This window comes from Hylobates moloch, unplaced genomic scaffold, assembly GCF_009828535.3.
Source record: "Hylobates moloch isolate HMO894 unplaced genomic scaffold, HMol_V3 SCAFFOLD_6, whole genome shotgun sequence".
Taxonomy (NCBI): domain Eukaryota; kingdom Metazoa; phylum Chordata; class Mammalia; order Primates; family Hylobatidae; genus Hylobates; species Hylobates moloch.
This window is the reverse complement of record NW_026652281.1, coordinates 2,162,855-2,182,044: the sequence shown is the minus strand read 5'-3', so window position 1 is coordinate 2,182,044 and position 19,190 is coordinate 2,162,855. Positions and strand designations below refer to the sequence as shown.

The 19,190-nt window shown below is 55.7% G+C and overlaps 1 protein-coding gene across 1 annotated transcript in view; it reads right to left on the bottom strand.

The window, feature by feature from the left end:
* SLC7A5 (solute carrier family 7 member 5) overlaps positions 1–15,716 on the bottom strand; it is a 41,732-nt gene extending 26,016 nt beyond the window's left edge. Inside the window, exon 1 of the mRNA XM_032156231.2 lies at positions 15,064–15,716. Coding sequence (XP_032012122.1) covers positions 15,064–15,601 — 538 coding nt within the window. The 5' untranslated portion in view covers positions 15,602–15,716. The remainder of the gene's footprint in view (positions 1–15,063) is intronic.
* Between the last annotated feature and the right edge of the window lie 3,474 nt (positions 15,717–19,190).

The window sequence follows — 19,190 nt, the reverse complement described above, 5'->3', positions numbered from 1 at the left end:
AGTCCTGAGGGGCTGACGGGTGCCAGCGGGAGGGTTCACCAGATCATCTCCTGACATTAAAAATAACCACAGGGCAGACAGGCGGGGGCCGGGTCTTGAAGTCAGGTGGGGAGCAAAATGGTCACAGAACAAAGGGAACCTTATATTTATTCCTTTTATAACAAGAACATAAATTTTAATGTTCACTGACTTTGGGTGATGAGCAAACAAAGGTTTCATTATTCTCCACAGTGTCCTTTTTTTAAGTTTTAAGATGAAATAAAATCTCAAACAAATACATGAATTCATCTGGGTTCAGTACCTTTTGACCTTAAGGAGGCGAGGTAGTCACGGGATAAGTCTGGGGTTTGAACCTCAGTCCCTGCTGGCACCTGCCCTCTCCCCAGCCTCAGCGTCCACACCATGGAGGGGCTGCTGGCTGCCCCCACAGCAGGGAGATCGACAGGGCTGTGCCCCCAGTCAGAGTGAGGGGGCTGCGCACACAGGGTCAGCCACCCCCAGATAAGTGTGGCCGCGCCAGCCTGCGGGGATGCAGGGACAACTGGGCCGGGAGATAAAACCCGTCAGGGGAGATCAAGCCCTGTGGCGTGGCTTGGCTTGATTGGCAGATAGCCAGGCAGGCTGAGCTGGGGGCCCCTCCCCGTCTGGGGTGCTGTCTTCCCCGTCCTCACCTGGCTGCCTCCCACCTGGCTGGCTGGCAGGGGCTCCAGAGGAGCTGGGGTCCCTTGGGGGCAGTGCATTGGAGGAACCCCTGCCCTCCTCCTCCCTTCACGTGTGTCTCCACCACCCCCCACGGCCATCAGCCACAGAAACATCCTCATCTTCGGATGGGCATTGACAGCAAGGCCCACAGCCCGGTGAAGGAGGGACAGCCCCGGCCACACCCAGAGCCAGGGCCAGGGCCTCAGCCAGGACACCTGTCACAGTGAGGCCCAAGCTGTGGTCCTGGTCCTGACTCAAAAGCCACTTCAGATGCCCTCAGGCTCCCCCTGAGGGACTGGGGACGCGGCCAGCCCACTGCTCCTCAGGACCCTGGGGTGGGCAGCAAGGGCTCCCACTGCTCTCGCCACCTGCCGTGCTCAGAGCTGGGGCGTCCTGGGGAGGTTGCCACCACCCAGCATGAGGTGGGGGACACCCCCACCCCCGTGCCTCCCCATCTCTGGGGTGGGGCCGGCAGTGATACTGCCCTCACAGACCGTGCAAGAAGGCGCCTGAACAGGAAGGGCCCACAGATGGGACAGATGCATACCGCTGGCTGACCCCCCAACTCTGCTCACTCACACACATGCACACGCATGCACAGCGCCCCCACAACTTGTAAACCAGGAGGCTGCCCTCTCCTGGTCCCTGGCCTTACCCCTCTCCCCTCGGGGGGATGATTCTCTGAGGTGCCTCCCCTGCCTGATGCCCGTGAGCGCTCCCCTCTGCGGCAGCCAGCCCTGCTCACCTCCCCTGATGCTGGCGTCTTGGTCTCCTGGCCCCAACTCTGTCCAGCTCCTGATAAAATCCCGCTACAGGCACAGGGACGATCCCCCAGGGTCCAGTGTTGGAGGAGAGGGGTGGGGGAAGGGCCAGTAACAGGTGTGTTCAATAGGAGAGCAGGTGGGACTTGTGAGACCTGTGGGCCCCGGCTGGGTGGGGACCCTGCAGGCCCCATGAACCCACCCCACACAGACTAATGCCTGATTCTTTCAGGTAGTAAACATGCACTAGGTACAGGAGCATCCGTGGATAAGGTTCAGGACCAGCCACAATGAAAATCCTCCCTGTGCCACCGGTCCTCACCTGCCCCCGAGCCGGACACAGCAGTGAGTTCTGCAGGGCTCAGCACCTCGGCCTGTCTGTAAGTGGGAGTACCCAACGAATATGGTCCTCTGGGGCCCCTTCAAGCCCAAACACAGCCACTGTGAGTGCCCCAGGCAGGCATCTGGCCCAGGCACGCGTCTGGCAGTCCCTTCTGTCATTTTCAGACCCAACAGAAACAGAGGTGTTCCTGCCAGGCCCCCGGGGACTGCCTCCAGGAGTCACTCGTAAAGACAGGGGGCATTCCGCAAACGGTTTCAGAGTCTGTCCAAAGGGCCAATGCTGGGGCTGGGGCAGAGATGGTCCAAGGCCTGTGAGCTGTGCTGCTTTATAGGCAAATGAAGATCGTTTACCCAGAATTGCCTGCTGGAGACAGCACAGAAGAAGTGGCCGGCAGCTTTACCAGTTCCAGGAAGCCCAGGCAGCCTGGTACCCCAGGGTGCACTTGGTACGGCAGTTTGCACTGGGCTGGAGAGCGGCAGCTGACCACTGCAACTACAGCTGGCCCGACACCGGGCACAGGTACCAGCCCAGCCCAGTCCCGCCCAGCGCAGCCTGCGGCCCCTAGCCGAGCCAGCACCTGGCAAACCAGCCTTGGAGCTTGGGCCCCCCTCTGCAGCTGGCTGGGGCTCCTGAGACAGCTTCTTTGTCGGAATCCACTCAGTACACACAGGGTCCCCAACTTAGCGGCTGCCCAGTGAACATGGGGCTTAGTAGAACCAGTACCTTCCTCCCTGGCCCCTTCAAGTCTAAACATCCCCTGCTCTGAGTACAAGCCTCCACCTTCTCCACGGATAGACAGCCCCTACCGTCTCCCCTACCATCTCCCGTGTCATCCCGTGGGGAGACTTGTAAAAGCAGTGGTGGGGGAGGGGGATGGAAACCCAGAGCTTCTGATCAGGCAGGTCGGAGGAGAGGGAGACAACACATCTGCACAGAACAAGGGCCCAGGGAGTCAGGCGCTGCCGACCCAGGGAGCCCCCCGCAGTACAGGTGGGTGCTTTCCTGACGGACACGTCACCGCCCCTGGGCTCCAGAAAATGAATGTGTCTGACTCAGTGACCCCTGTCCTCACCCAAGGCCAACCTCACCCCAGAATGGGCTGGAATGCCGAGCCTGCCCATGCCAGCTCCAGATCTGCCCGCCTCCCTGCCATTTCTGGCCATGGAGAGAGGTCAAAGTGGTCCAGAAACCCCAAGGAAGACGAAGCAGTTCCGGGGCAGGGAAGCAAAGGCAGCGTTTCCATTTTTTTTTTTTTTTTTTTTGAGACGAAGTCTCGCTCTTGTCGCCCAGGCTGGAGTGCAATGGTGCGATCTTGGCTCACTGCAACCTCCGCCTCCTGAGTTCAAGCCATTCTCTCACCCACCTCTACCTCCGGAATAGCTGCAGCCTCTGCCTCCAGGGATCAAGTGGTTCTCCTGCCTCAGCCTCCTGCCTCCTGCCTCAGTAGCTGGGATTACGGACACCTGCCACCATGCCCAGCTAATTTTTTGTATTTTTAGTAGAGACGAGGGTTCACCATGTTAGCCGGGCTGGTCTCGAACTCCTGACCTCAGGCGATCCGCCCACCTTGGCCTCCCAAAGTGTTGGGATTACAGGCGTGAGCCACCACGCCTGGTCGGGATGGTCTGCTTATAATGGCTCGATATTGATGTCCAGTCTCTGCAGAGCACAAGGCCCCGCCTTTGGGCCAGTCATACAGATGTCCCTGGGCAAGCAGAGAACCGATCCCAAGGCCCTGGCCCCACCTGTCTGCTCAGTGTTGAATCAGATTTCTGTGGAAACAAATTACTAACAGGCTGGTGTCACATTCCCAAATTCTGTCACCAGCCCTTGAACACATGTCTTTGTACTTTTTTTCCATTTTTAACCGGGGCTGAGTTACACCCAGCCACACAGTCCTGGCTGGCACGGGGGTGGAGGTGTCAGCTGCTGTCCAGAATGGGGCTGACACACTCATTTTAAACAGGCCAGGAAGATGCAGATTTGGCAAGCTCTGAAACTTGCCAACACCCCAAGTCCCAGGGTAAGCAGGGGAACCAGAAAAGGGCAGCTTCTCATGTGGTCAGGTTCTCCTGACGCAAGCGTCCTGGTGGATTTGGGTTTCCCAAGGGTCCTGACTCCAGGAGACCCCCAGGACTGACAGGAAGGGCCACCCCTCCCTCTGAAACCAGGCCACCCGGTGCTGAAATGCTGTGTGAACTCGGGCAAGTTCCTTCGCAATGCCTGAGCCTCCCTTTCCTGTTTCCAACAGACTGGAACACTGCCTCCTGTTGCATGGGCGAAATATCTCGCGGACATGTCTTACAGCACCCCATGAAAGCATCACCATTAATCTGACCAGTCACCGCAGCATGAGTATCTTCAGGGCACAGATGAAGCTGTGGGCACCAGTGATAAGGAGTTGCAACTGCTAGCTAAGTGCGGAGCCTCACACGTCTGTGGCCCAGAAACCCACGCCCCACTCCAAACCCTCTACAGCTCCAACAGTTATGCTAACAAGAAAAAGGAGCGAAAACCTGCTCCAGTCACGGTATTGTGGAGATGGAAGGACACTTGTGGCAGCCAATCCAATACATTCATTTTATAGCTGGGGTAAACGTAGTTCAGAGAGGTTGTCCCACTTGCTGAAAGTCACACAGCAGTTCCTGGGCAGCGAAGTGAGGACATCCAGGTCTCCTAAATCTCACCTTTGTGCTCTGGCCACTTGACTGGGCTTTTCAAACCCGGCTGTCAAAGAGAAGCACCAAGTCCACTTGGGCTCCTGGCCAGCGTCCAGGCCAGTCCAACTCAACAGCAAGCCGAAGCAAATACCACACAATGAACTCGTTGAATAGACTCTGCGCTCAGGCTTAACCAGTGCACAGCCCGTACACCCGACAGGCGGATGCAGCTGTTCCAAACTAAGGCCACGGCCTCTCCCCAGTCCCGACGGGTTCTGCAGGTGCAGGGATGGAAGAATCCCTGGCGACGGGAAGCCCTCAGCTCTGCGCAGGACCTGAAGCCACCTCAGGGCTCGCACCGGCCCAGACGCTGCTGCACAAGTGCTCCAGGGGCTCCTGCCCTGCCCTCCTCACCTGCCTCCTCACCTGTCAGGGATGTTTGATTCCTGGCTGGCCCCGCCCCTACCTGACCCCTCCCAAAGACCCAAGCCACCCCAGGCTCCCAGCTCTGAAGCAAATGACCAGAGAAGTCAAGCGCCTGGCTCCGGGCCACACAGCTTGAGGGACTCAGAGCTCCAGGGACAGTGCCCGGACCCTGCTCAGGACTTCTGCAGAGGCCCTGGGCTCTTCCAGTTGACTCAGCTCACAGGGCCCCTACACGGTACCAGGTGAAGACACGGCCCCAAGAACCCTCAGGCTCTGAAGCCACACATGTGAGCCGTGGGCAGAATCTTGCATTGGCCTCCAGCAGCTCGAGAGCACAGGGACAAAGCTGGACTGGCCCCGGGGTCACCGTGGCCTTGGTTTTGTACCAGCTGCAGTTTAAGCATGTATGCCAGAAATAGAATTCTAAGCCCCGTAACTGACCGAAGGGACCCCTCGTATTGGCCAAAGGGATATTCCAAAGTTAACCTGAAAAACGAGCTCAGGTCACGATGGGAAGAGGGGTCACACAGGCCTTGTTATACCCCCTCCCTCTGGAATTCAGGTACAGCTGACCAGCAGTAACATTCAAACACAGATCTTGGCCTGGCTCAGTGGCTCATGCCTGTAATCCCAGCACTTTGGGAGGCTGAGGTGGGCAGATCATGAGGTCAGGAGTTCGAGACCAGCCCGACCAACATGGAGAAACCCCATCTCTACTAAAAATGCAAAATTAGCCAGGCGTGGTGGTGTCAGGCACCTGTAATGCCAGCTACTTGGGAGGCTGAGGCAGGAGAATCGCTTGAACCCGGTTGCAGTGAGCTGAGATCATGCCACTGCACTCCAGCCTGGGTGACAAAAAAAACAAAAACGAAAACAAAAACAAAACACAGTATTGGTCTCCACAACCTCCTGTCTTACCCAGATATTCCTTTCTATTGATTCCAGGTCTTTAGCTAATAACTCTTTCAACCAATTGTGAATCAGAAAATCTTTTGCCAGGCGCGGTGGCTCACGCCTGTAATCCCAGCACTTTGGGAAGCCAAGGTGGGAGGATCACCTGAGATCAGGAGTTCGAAACCAGCCTGACCAACATGGTGAAACCCCCGTCTCTACTAAAAACACAAATTAGCTGGGCGTGGTGGTGCATGCCTGTAGTCCCAGCTACTCGGGAAGCTAAGGCAGGAGAATCACTTGAACCCAGGAGGCGGAGGTTGCAGTGAACTGAGATCATGCCACTGCACTCCAGCCTGAGTAACAAAACCATCTCAAAAAAAAAAAAAAAATATATATATATATATATATACACACTCACATATATATATAAAGAAAAAAGAAATCTTTGAACCCATCTGTGACCAGGAAGCCCATCCCCACCTTGGAGTTGTCCCGCCTTTCTCGGCAGAACCAACAAGTACCTTTCACGTACTGACTGATGTCTGCCTGTAACTTCTGTCCTTGTACAAGGTATGAACTCCAGCTGTGGCCCACCCCCTGAGGCACATGTCCTCAGGGCCTCCAGCCCTTGGTCCTCACATTTGAGTCCGGATAAATCTCTTCAAATCTTTTACAGAGTCTGGCTTTCTCGTTAACAAGCAGCTGACACATACAGTGTCTCAGCAGTGACAGACGCTGGCCCACCCCGAGGTCAGGATGACTCAGCAGGGATCGGGTTTGCGGGCGTCACGCTCCAAGGCGCGGAATAGGAGGTGGGTGCTCATTCCTCACATAGTGGGCAAATCCTAGGGTAGGGGAGGGGCGGGCAATGCCAGAGAACGGTCCCCACCTGGGGCGGTCTGACGGACAGGGATGCAGAGAGACACCTCCCACGCTCCCGGAGGCACACAGGTGCTGCGGCCACCTGGAGGGTCCGCCTTCCAGAGGGAGAGTTCAGGATTCAGCCAGTATCAGGGAAGGAGACGCTGGGGTCGGGGGCCCCTCCTGGTGGAACAGGGCAGCGGCGGGAAGTGGGTGCTGCCACAGGGCCTCCGGGGAGCGCGCGGGCACACAGTACCAGTCTGCGTGCGTACACGTGTCCTGTTCCTGCAGACGGGCCAGGCAAGGCCTGCCCATGGCCAGCCATCTAGGTGAGGCTCTAGGGAGGGCCAGGCCTACTGGGGGGCAGAACCCTGTGGCTGTCCAGGGTACCTGGATGTGAGTCTGGGAAGGATGGAGAAGGGTGGAGGAGCGCGAAGGGCCCCTAGGGGTTGCTGGGGAACACAGATGAGCCTCTGAACCACCTGTGTCCTTACCTGGGCCAACTGTGCCACCCAGTCTTGCTGACTGACATCTCCCCAGACCCCTGGCACCCACCAGACTCCCCAGGCGTGGCTGTGTGCTCCCCTATGCCTGATGACAAACGGTGGCTTCAGTGTAGAGGTGGGCACTGTGGCCCCTGGCTCCTGGCTTGCTCCTGCCTCAGTTTCCCCAGCTGTAAATTGGTGATTATCACTGGCTTCAAAGGCTGGAGTAGAAAGTGGTGGCCAAGAGGTGGCCAAGAAGTGCCAAGAGGTGGTCCAAGCGTGTGCCCTACCTTGGACACCCCTCTCCAGAGGGCGGCTCTGACCCTGGCCTGGGCCCTCAGGGGTCTGTGCAGCCCACCCTTCTGTGTGAAGGCAGCTGGTACACATTTCTGGGCAAGATTCTGCACATTCTGCTGGATTATGAAAGAGGTCTGTAACCCAAGAAAAAACGGGTCAGAAGTGCCCGTTAGGCTCTCCTGTGTGGCTCAGGTCATGTGCTTCTGTGAGCTCCCTCGACGGCCTTGCCCCGAATCCCGTGATGCAGCGTGACCTGCCCAGGCGCCGGCGGCACTTTCATGTCTGGCTGGGAAAGTCGGATTTCAGCACTAATCACTGGCTGTCGCCTGCAATGAGCCCACGGCTTGAGCTCTGGGGCCCACCCAGCTCCTTAAACACGCAGAACCTTTGCTAGCTGAGCCAGGGTCCCAGCTGTGGGGGGTTGGGGGTGGAGGGGTGCAGGGATCCCAAAACCCAACCCGGGGCCAGGTTTTACACAGGCCTGGACTGAGAAGTGGGGCTACAGGCTACAGGTGCTGGATACCCCGGGGGGGCCCTGGAACAGGCCTGGACTGAGAAGCAGGGCTACAGGCTACAGGTGCTGGATACCCCAGGGGGGTGCTGGATACCCCAGGGGGCGGATAGAGGCAGCCAGGCAGCCTGAAGACCCTGGGGCAAAACACACACAGGCCCCCTCTGCTCTCTGGTCACTGCTAATTGGCCAACTGGCCTTTGAGTCCACTGACCACAGCTAAGCCCACAGCCATCAAAACCCACCCCTTACACCCTTCACCCTTTAGGGAGGGGCTCAGAGACAGTTGTGGCGATTCCTACTTCCACCCACAGCCCCCCGACCCTGGGCCTGTGCCGAGCGTGGGTGGGTGACATCATCTCGCACCCAGAGCTCCAGACTAAGGGAAACCCTGACTCCCGTCTCTGGCTTTTCCCTCCCTCTCTTTGTTCCCTTGCTCCTTCCTTCTTTTTGTCAAATGAGAAGACATTGAGGCTGAGGGCTGCTCAGTGTGCACAGGGGCAGGAGATGCAGGCTGTGGAGGGACGGTCACAGCCCGTTCAACTGGCACCTTCACACGTGGAGGCCTGGGATTCCCAGACACCTGGCGCTGGGACAAATCCCATTCCACAGCCAGAAACAGGCTCGGCGGGGCCAGGTGGATTTCTCAAAGCCTTGGTTGCTTTTGGCCTGATGTTGGCTGGACAGTGTCTCAGCTCACAGGTTCCTAAATGCACACCCGCCCACACCAATCTGCTGAGTGACAGGCATGGGGAGGAGAGCTCCCTCAGTCCAGAGACCCTGGCACCGTTTCCCATGAGGCCAGGTGTCCTCAGCCACCCGCAGCCAGTCCCGCGAGACTGATGGACGGCCTGCCCCTGTGTGGCGGCACGCCTGGGACTGTCCCAGCAGGCTCCCATGCTTCACCCAACTGCTACTCCTGCTTTCAAGGCATGGAGGAGCTGTCTGCAGGCCGCTTCCCGAACACCTATGCGCTTGGGGAAGGGACTGAGACTGGGCCGGGTATCTTCTCCACGACTCAGTGAGTCCATCGGGCCCTGCTTCTGAGAGCACCTCCCTGGAGGTGGAAGCCCCTGAGGCTCACAGCATCTTCTGAACCTGCGAGTTCCCACTTACTGAGAACTTGCCCGGGCTAGTGCGGGTCCACGGCTGTGGCCGGCACTTTGAGTAGATGCTACCCTCCTCGCTATGCAGAGCCAGCTGGGGCCCAGGAAGGTCAGAAAAACTGCCCAAACCAAATCCAGGCCCAGCCGGAATCTCAACTCCAGCCTTTGCGCCTTCTGATAAAACCCAGCATCACTTGAATCTCCAGTACACGCTGCCAAGTCTTTGTTAAGCAATAAATAACCCGCACAACCCTACTGTCATGCCAAGCTCCACATGGCCATCCAGAAGGAGACACATGGAGCTGGTTCCTCTCACCTTTATGACCAGTGAAAAGCGCATCAACACAAAGACACGCGTGACAGGACCTCATCTAACGAGACCGACAGGCAAGGGGCTTTTTCCACTCCCCGTCAGTGGGATGGTTCTAAGCACCGAGGCCAACCCATTTCTTTTTTTTTGTTTGTTTGGTTTTTTTTTTTCTGAGACGGAGTCTTGCTCTGTCGCCCAGGCTGGAGTGCAGTGGCGCAATCTTGGCTCACTGCAAGCTCCGACTCCCGGGTTCACGCCATTCTCCTGCCTCAGCCTCCCGAGTAGCTGGGACTACAGGTGCCCGCCACCACGCCCGGCTAATGTTTTGTATTTTTTTAGTAGAGACGGGGTTTCACCATGTTAGCCAGGATGGTCTCGATCTCCTGACCTCGTGATCCGCCCGCCTCGGCCTCCCAAAGTGCTGGGATTACAGGCTTGAGCCACTGCGCCTGGCCAGGCCAACCCATTTCACACGATTATTTCACAAAAAGAAACTTTCTGTGCGACACGCCTGGGTAAGTGAAAAGACAGCCAGCAAAACCGAGAACCTTGTTCTCAAATCCGTACCCTCTCCCAAAGCGGCCTCAGAGGGCCGAGGGCTGCGGATCCAGACCCGAAAGCCACTGTACCTTCTGTAGGATCAGGCTCAAGGAATAAGGAGGTACAAGGTGCCCTTTCTCTTCCTAAGCAGAAAATTCTGGAACCCAACCTTATGTGTGATCACTTAAAAAAAAAAAAAAAATCAGCCAGGTGCGGTGGCTCACGCCTATAATCCCAGCACTTTGGGAGGCCAAGGCGGGTGGATCACCTGAGGTTGGGAGTTCGAGACCAGCCTGGCGAACATGGAGAAACCCTGTCTCTACTAAAAAATACAAAATTAGCCAGGCATGGTGGCGCATGCCTGTAATCCCAGCTACTCGGGAGGCTGAGGCAGGAGAGTTGCTTGAACCCAGGAGGCAGAGGTTGCGGTGAGCCGAGATCGTGCCATTGCACTCCAGCCTGGGCAAAAAGAGCGAAATTCCATCTCAAAAAAAAATAAAAATTAAAAATAAATAAAATAAATCACTTTCTATGGCTTTTCACTGCTCCAGGAGCAATGTCCACAGATCAAATGCCCAGCCTCTCCTTCACACCCCGGAGCGCCCATCCTGCCCACTGGTCCGGGCTCCAGGCTGCCCACTGCACCTGTCAGAAGCCCCCCCTATAAGGGCAGGGTCTCCCTTCCTGGGACATCCACTGCCCTTCTTCGAGCTGAAGTCAGAATGACCTGAGAATCGGCTTGGTGTTCTACCAGCCTCAGCCAAGCCCACCTCTGCGACAGCACTCCTTTCGAGGGGGCACCAGCTGCAGGGAGTCTGTCCCTTGCAGACCCCTGACCCGGCGACAGATGAATAAAGTACACACACACAGATATTCTGCTCTGCCAGTCCAGCTGCGGGTCCCAATCGCTTATAGGCTCCCTGCTGAGTCCTGGAAACAGTTGCTACTCCACCCTGATCAGCTACTCAGACTCGCATTTATTCAGTATGATTAATTAACAAAAGCTTGAGTCAACACCATTAGAGTATAACAGACATCGTGGACTTCCCGAGTAAAAAGCACTTAAGCACCCACGGTCTTAAGATTATACGAGTAAACAAGCTAGCTAGGTAAGCTACTCTGCCTTTCTTTTATTACTATTTTTATTTGTTTAATTAAAGGTAAAGGGATCAGGCCGCCTTCAGCCAGATCTAATTACCAAAGTTATGCCAACTTCTCGGCCTTCCAAGATTTGTGTCTATTTCTGTAACTATCTATAATATCTTTCCCACCAGAATGATTGAACCCCAACACACCTCCTCTCTCAGCAGGGGCTGCCTGTTCAGAGAACACAGCTCCTCCTTCTTGCCTTATACACAGGGGCAAGAATAGATTCACTCTTGCAGAGAGCACATTCCTTTCTGTCACTGAAAATCACTTTCCAAAAAAAAAAAAAAAACAATACGTAGACACACACTTACCACACACACAGGTGAGTCAGAGAAAAACAAGTACAAATGGTTTAGGGACACGAGAAGTGTGGCCCTCACTTTCCCTTTCAGGGATCTTATTAACATTAACCTTCACCTCTGGGTCAGAGAGGGTTGGTAGTCTAGAGCCTACCTTGAGGCTTTACCTACTGGGACCAAAAGGACTGCTCGAAAGCTATTTTAGGCCGGGTGCGATGGCTCAGGCCCATAATCCCAGCACTTTAGGATGCAGAGGCGAGTGGATCACCTGAGGTCAGGAGTTCAAGACAAGCCTCGCCAACATGGTGAAGCCCCATCTCTGCTAAAAATACAAAAAATTAGCTGGGTATTGTGGGTGCCTGTAATGCCAGCTACTCGGGAGGCTGAGGCAGGAGAGTTGCTTGAACCCGGGAGGCGGAGGTGTAGTGAGCCGAAATCGCGCCATTGTACTCCAGCCTGGGTAAGAGCAAAACTCCATCTCAAACATAAAATAAAATAAAAATAAATAAATAGAAATACTTTTTAAAGCCCTAATACCACAAAATAAATCCAGGAATGTGTGACTTGGTACAGCCTCTTTGGAAGGCACATTAGCTATTGCATTAGAATCCACACCCCACCGGGTGCAATGGTTCATGCCTGTAATCCTAGCAAATTGGGAGGCTGAGGCACATGCCTGTAATCTAAGCTCGGGAGGTTGAGGCAGGAGAATCGCTTAAACCAAGGAAGCAGAGGTTGCGGTGAGCAACGAGCCTGGGCGACAGAGACAGACTCTGTCTCAAAACAAAAACAAAAACAAAAAACAAAAAACCACATACCCCTTTCTCATCTGCACAAAGCTGGGAAACCCCAAATGTCCTCCACAGGGGTCTATGTGGGGGCGGGGGGGCAGTGAGCACACCTGTTTCTGCTGACACAGGGAAGTCTTCTTAGCAGCCAAAAAGGGCAGCCTCTGCATACTGCCTGGAAACATGGCAAAACCATTTTAGGCTTAAAAAAAAGGTGGAGAACAAGTTGTACATTATGATCTTTTAAATTAATAGGCCAGCGATATATTTGTAACAGAAGCAGCTCTGGAAGCGTACACTGTCAGCCACAGAAACTCTGGGGCTGGGGGGTGGTAAAGGAGGAGAAATGTGTCACCCAGGCAGGAGCTCAGTGGCACCATCTTGGCTCCCGAGTTCAAGCAGTTCTCCTGCCTCAGCCTCCCGAGTAGCTGGGACTACAGATGTGCGCCATCACGCCCAGCTGATTTTTGCTTTTTTTTTTTGAGACGGAGTCTTGCCTTGTTGCCCAGGCTGGAGTGCAGTGGCGCGATCTTAGCTCACTGCAACCTCCACCTCCTGGGTTCTAGAGATTCTCCTGCCTCAGCCTCCCGAGTAGCTGGGATTACAGGCATCTGCCACCACGTCCAGCTAATTTTTTGTAATTTTTAGTAGAGACGGGGGTTTCACCACGTTGGCCAGGCTGGTGTCGAACTCCTGACTTCAGGTGATCCGCCTGCCTCGGCCTCCCAAACTGCTGGGATTACAGACGTGAGCCACAGTGCCTGGCTGGTTTGAATTTTTACATGATGATGAATTCATGTATGACTGATGTGTTTTTTATTAGAAAGAGAAAACGAGGCAGCGCCCCATCCTATGTCTCCTTCCTGGGGCCAATGAAGCATTTCCCACGACTCACTCCTGGCACCAGCAGGAAGTCAGAGGCTCAGCACCCAGGGGCTGCTTTTTTTTTTTTTTTTTTTTTTGAGACAGGCTTGCTCTGTCACCCAGGCTGCTGTGCAGTGGCGGGATCTCAACTCACTGCAACCTCCACCTCCCGGAGCACGCTTCAGACTCATCACTAGCTGGGATTACAGGCATGAGCCACTATGCCCGGCTAATTTTTGTGTTTTTAGTAGAGATGGGGTTTCACCATGTTGGTCAGGCTGGTCTCGAACCCCTGACCTCGGTAGATCCATCCGTCTCGGCCTCCCAAAATGCTGGGATTATAGGCGTGGGCCGTCACACCCAGCCAACCAGGGATTCATCTTTTAAAGGTAAGAGTGCAGGCTGTGTAAGCTATTATCTATGTCGTTACATACCGGGCAGACAGGTACCTAGGCAGGAGGGAGACTGAACCAGTGAAATTCTAATGACAAAAAAAGAAATCAGAGTCATCCCCTACATTCACATCTCCAACGCCCAACTGGAAGCCACAGGCTGTCTCCACTCCTGTCCTGCTATGATTTTTCCCGGCTTTGGCCTGCATGGTGGGGCGGCTGCTGCGCTCAGAGCCTCAGGGAAGCTTCTGAGCCTCAGAGAAACCACACACACCCTGCTGAGTCTTGCCCTCGGGGCATTCTCACATTTATGAAGAAATGCCTCCCCCTCCCCCTTCTCCCCAAAGTACAGTGTGGCAGAAAACAGCGCCAACAGGTCCTGCCAGTCAGAAGCCACTCCCCTGATTTCATGGCTCATGACCCCAACTATAAATTTAACCCTTCCCACCTTGAATGTGTACACACACTATTGAGATCCAGGCCGATCCTTGCCATGGGATGAACCTGAGAATTGCCAAGACCCGCCTTCCCACGACAGCCAACCAAATCATGTGGCATCTGGTACAAGTGATTTTCCCCCTGAAATCCCACAAGAAAACTATTTTGAGGCCGGGCACGGTGGCTCACGCCTGTAATCCCAGCACTTTGGGAGGCCGAGGTGGGCAGATCACAAGGTCAGGAGATCGAGATCATCCTGGCTAACACGGTGAAACCTCGTCTCTACTAAAAATAAAAAAAAAAAATTAGCCAGGCGTACTGGCGGGCGCCTGTAGTCCCAGCTACTCGCGCCTGTAGTCCCAGCTACTGGGGAGGCTGAGGCAGGAGAATGGCATGAACCTGGGAGGCGGAGCTTGCAGTGAGCCGAGATCGCTCCACTGTACTCCAGCCTGGGGGACTGAGCGAGACTCCGTCTCAAAAAAAAAAAAAAAAAAAAAAAAAAAGAAAATTATTTTGAAAACCAGTTCTCTCTGGCCTGGTGAAGAACACACCAGCACCGAGCCCACCAAAAAAGCAGCCCCATGGCTGTTTCCCAGCGTAACCTGGGACCCGCACATCCATTCACCGCAACACAGACTAAATCTGCAGCCAAGCTCCCCTCTCTCACTACTGGGCAACCCTCAGGGGGGATCCCTTAGCCTAAACCAGCACGAGTCACTAGCCGCATACGATTTTATTACTACTGTTTTCTTATGAGTCAGCCCATGTCACTGATTCCTGACGAGCTGGTGTGGAGAGCAGAATGAATGGTTCTTTTTTAACTGCAATTTCCTTCTCACCAACCAGTCAGCAATCGGAGCTCTAACACTAAACCGGTTGCTCAGTTACTCCACGTGGGTGCCACGCAAGAGGTTGGGAGTATCGCTCAGCGGGGCCAACGGCAGGCTGGCACTTGCCTGAAACGCTTAAGTGGGGGAATGGAATGCCCACCAAAGGGCAGGGCACAGACTCTGCTGTCCCGTTACTGAAGATATTCCTAGCCTGTGGGGAGAAGTGTAAAAGAATGAATGAAAGAAACGCACGTGGTTTCTGGGACCCATGACCTTAGGCTAGAACTGCTGGGATGGTCCAGGAACGCAAAAATGTAGAGATGTGGGATTCAGGGGCGTAGTGATGCAAAGATGCAGGGACCCAGGGACTACGACCTCCCAACCCCCTGCCCGCGCCCCGTACTCACGCACGCAGAGGCAGGCCACGAGCTTGGCTGCCTCCTCGGGCACCGGGCAGGTGGGGAAGAGCGGCTTGAGCAGGTAGGTGGCGAAGACCAGGGCCACGATGTACTGCGATGAAGGCCGGATGATGAGCAGCTCGATCCAGAGCTTGAGGAAGGCGGGCAGCGAGCCGTAGACCTCCAGCATGTAGGCGTAGTCGCCGCCTGACTTGGAGATGGTGGTGCCCAGCTCCGCGTAGCAGAGCGCGCCCACGATGGAGAAGACGCCGCACGCGGCCCACACCACCAGCGCCAGCCCCGGCGAGCCTGCCTCCTTGAGCACGCCCGTGGGCGTCACGAAGATGCCCGAGCCGATGATGGTGCCCACGATGATGGCCACGCCGTTGAGCAGCGTGATGTTCCGCTGCAGGGTCACGCCCTCGCCCTCGCCTGCCGGCGCCGCGCCGTCAGCGCGCTTGGCGGCCAGCATCTTCTCCCGCGCCTCTTCCTTCTCCTCGGCCGCCGGGGCCGCTAGCGCGCGCCGCTTCGGGCCCGCACCCGCCATGCTCTCCGCACCGGCCAGGCGGGGGAACACCCGGGAGCCGCAGCCCAGCGAGGAGTGTGCGCTCCGCCCGCCGCCTGCCGCCCGCAGCTGCGTCAGGAACCCAGCCCCGGCCGCCTTTTAGGCCCCGGCCCGCCGGCCCCGCCCACCGTCCGCGGCTCCTCCCCGCCCGTAACCCGCCCCCAAGGCCCCGCCCCGGCCCCGGCCCTCGGTCCCGCCCCCTCGGCCCAGCTCGGAGCACGTGCGTTGTCCGGCCCAGCCTGGCGGGCGATTCCCAGGCCCGCGTGGTCCTCGAAGGCCACAGTCCTCCTGCGCCATGGAGACCCCGGCCTCGCCACCTTCCCCCCCTGCGCCCACGTCACCCCAGCCCGTCCTCCTGGGTGCGCCTGGGCGGGGCCTGGCAGTCAGGGCGCGCCCCTTCACCCACTGGCCCGCAGCCTCTCGTCAAGCCTGGGAGCAGGCGGTGCACCAGGGCTGGCCTGAGGCCAAGGATGGGAGTTGGGGTCCCCCCCCCGAAGGGAACCTAGGCTCCTGTCCCGGATGGGCCGAGGGGATGGAACCGCCCCCACAACCGGCTCCTGGGGCACGGGGGAGGGATGACAGGATGACCTGAAGAGAAGCTCCTGCAGCCTCCTTCCAGCCTGGTGGCTGCATCAGTGGGGCTGGTGAGCCGCGAACTGAGACGAGGGAAGAACCGAACCGAGGCCACCCAGTAATTCCCATTGTATCCCAAAAGAATCTTGCCAAAGACGGCAATCCGGTGCCCGCAGCTTTGAGAAGCAGGCTTTGGGAAGCCAGCAATCTGCCTGAGCTCAGTTTAATCAACAGATCGGGGGGTTCCCCGGGAGCCATGAGACCCCCACCCCCAAATCTAGCTGGGGAATTCAAAGGCGAGCTTCAGCGTGAAGGGGCTTTAAAGCTTGTTATTCCTGGGGAATGCAAGAGGCATCTTAGCTAAAAAGGGTTGAGAGGTAATTTCAGTTAGAGGAGAAGGCTCTAGGCCTGGAAACGGGAAGGAATAAAAATACTGCCCCGAGATTGACCAGACTGATGAGCAGCCAAAGACCTGTTCAAAGGGTGTGCGTGGGTCAGGGAGGAAGCTCCTCGGTATCACCCCAACCCGGGATTCCTTGGTGTGTATCCTAAGGAGTCCTTGGAAGTTCACAGCAGCAGCCTGCAGGCATGTGGGGAGGCCTTTGTTCGAGGTGGGCCTTCGGCCTCCCAGGGCAAACACGCAAACACTGGTTGCAGAGCTGGGTGTTCACAGCAAGACAGTCTGCTGGGCAGATGCCTCTGGAATCCACAGAATCCTGAACAATAGCCGTGGTGGAGGGGTGTCAGAGTTCCTGTCGTGCTGGGACCTCTAGCTGCAGCCAGGAATGTCCAGGCCCCACCCCGGGGAGGGGGCGGCTGAGGAATGCCAGGGCTTGTCATTCTGGACCTTCTCGCCCCCCCGGTATGGCAGGCATTCCTCTGCAGTGATAAAACCAAGCGAAATCTCAGCAGCCCAGGCAGCCACAGGCAGGGGAGTGCGGAGGTCACACAGATACTAACTTGTAATCTGCCGTCCACATTGCTGGTTGTGGAAGGTGCAGAGAGCCCTCCATCCGCCCTATTCTTCCCGCTGTGCCTGCAGAGGGAAGGAGATAGTACCACCATGGCTGGGCAAAGTCACCGAGTGCTCACTGAGTCCTCCTCTAGACAGCTTCTTATGCAATAGGGTAGGTACCAGTTAGAGCCATTTTGCAAATAAGGAAGCTGAGGCTTAGTAGGGTTACCTCGCTTGTCTGGCCAGCAAGTGGCCTGAGAGCTGTCCTTTTGACTCTGAACTTATACGGTACTTTTAATCATTCTGCTGTTCTTCTTTGAGCAACAAGAAAGGCAACCGACAGTCATAGCCCAAAGCATAAAATTACAACCATGATAAGCCAAGGACATGACAGGAGGCCGAGTGAGCCAGTGACAGGGACCAGGCAGGTCCAGATAGACTTTTCTGAGGTGGTACCTGGAGCTGAGAGCCCAGGGTGAGTGAGAATTAATAAGGGAGGCGCAGGGGGCCCCACGGGCACTGGGGGGGCCCTGCACAGTTGGTGCAAGTCACGGTTGGTGCTCTGGCAAGTGCTGGAGCCCTCAAGCAGGAAGGGGGACAACAGCCATGAGCGTGTTCAAGTCACACAGCTATTACGCCACCTCGGTCGGTTTTTACTGGGTTTCATATGACAACATCCTGGATTTATCCAGCAAACCGACTTATCTCAGACTTCCCTGATGCCAGTCCTGAAACGCCTTCACCTGAAAGCTATGACTCTAAAATCTTAGCAAAGAGTGCCATCTGGTGGAAAGATTCAGAAGCGTTTTGATTTTTACAGACAGTACAACGGTCTTTTCAGCTCCAGTCAGTAATTTATCAAAAGTTGTGTATTTTCAGAGGTTAAAAAAAAAAAAAAGAAAAAGAAAGAAAGAAAAGAAAAAAAATTTGTGTCACTCTCGCTTGAGCTGGTTGGGAGAATACTTTCTTTTCTTTTTTTTTTTGAAACGGAGTCTCACTCTGTCACCCAGGCTGGAGTGCAGCGGCGCAATCTCAACTCACTGCAACCTCCGTCTCCCAGGTTCAAGGGATTCTCCTGCCTCAGCCTCCGGAGTAGCTGGGACTACAGGTGCCAGCCACCACGCTCGGCCCATTTTTTATTTTTTGTATTTTTAGTAGAGACGGGGTTTCACAGTGTTAGCCAGCATGGTCTCGAACTCCTGGCCTCGTGATCCGCCCGCCTCAGCCTCCCAAAGTGCTGTGATTACAGGCGTGAGCCACCGCGCCCAGCCCCCTGCAGGTCCTTCTTAAGGCCGTTTGCAGCATAAATGAGATGAGGCACCTTCTGCCCCCCTCAGAGCGCCAGCGTGGAGTTGAGCAGGCCACCCTCTCTCACAAGGCGAACCCGTCATTATTGTCATTTGGAGCAACTGCAGGGGAGCAGCAAGGCCGCAGGGTGAGGGGAGAGAACCCGGTGGATAATCCTTTTTCTAATTATGTGATGAGTCTCGCAGTGCAGGGATTGTGGTTTTCATCTCAGCAAAATGCAGGAGTGAGGTCCTGAGCGGATCCTTGCTCTTCTTTTCAAGTTGTTCTTTTTCCCAGGAAAACGACTTACCTGGTAAACCCTGGAAACCAAAAATAAAATTCTAAGGGCCACCCCAGACATCTAAACAGCCTTCCTCCTCAGCCAGGGCTCTTAAAATTTAACCTGAAAGACTGGTTTGGGCCAGGAAGGGAAGCGGGGGTCAGACGGCCCCTTTAGACCTCGCCAGCACTAACACCAACACACTTAAAGATTAACATTTTACAGCCTGTTCCCTTTGAAGCCTGCTAGCTAAAAGCTTCATCTGCATGATACAGCTTTCATCTCCACAGCCTCACCACAACCCAGACATTCTTTTCTTTCTTTTTTTCTTTTTTTTGTTGAGACAAGAGTCTCACTTATCGCCGGGCGCGGTGGCTCAAGCCTGTAATCCCAGCACTTTGGGAGGCCGAGGCGGGCGGATCACGAGGTCAGGAGATCGAGACCATCCTGGCTAACACGGTGAAACCCTGTCTTAG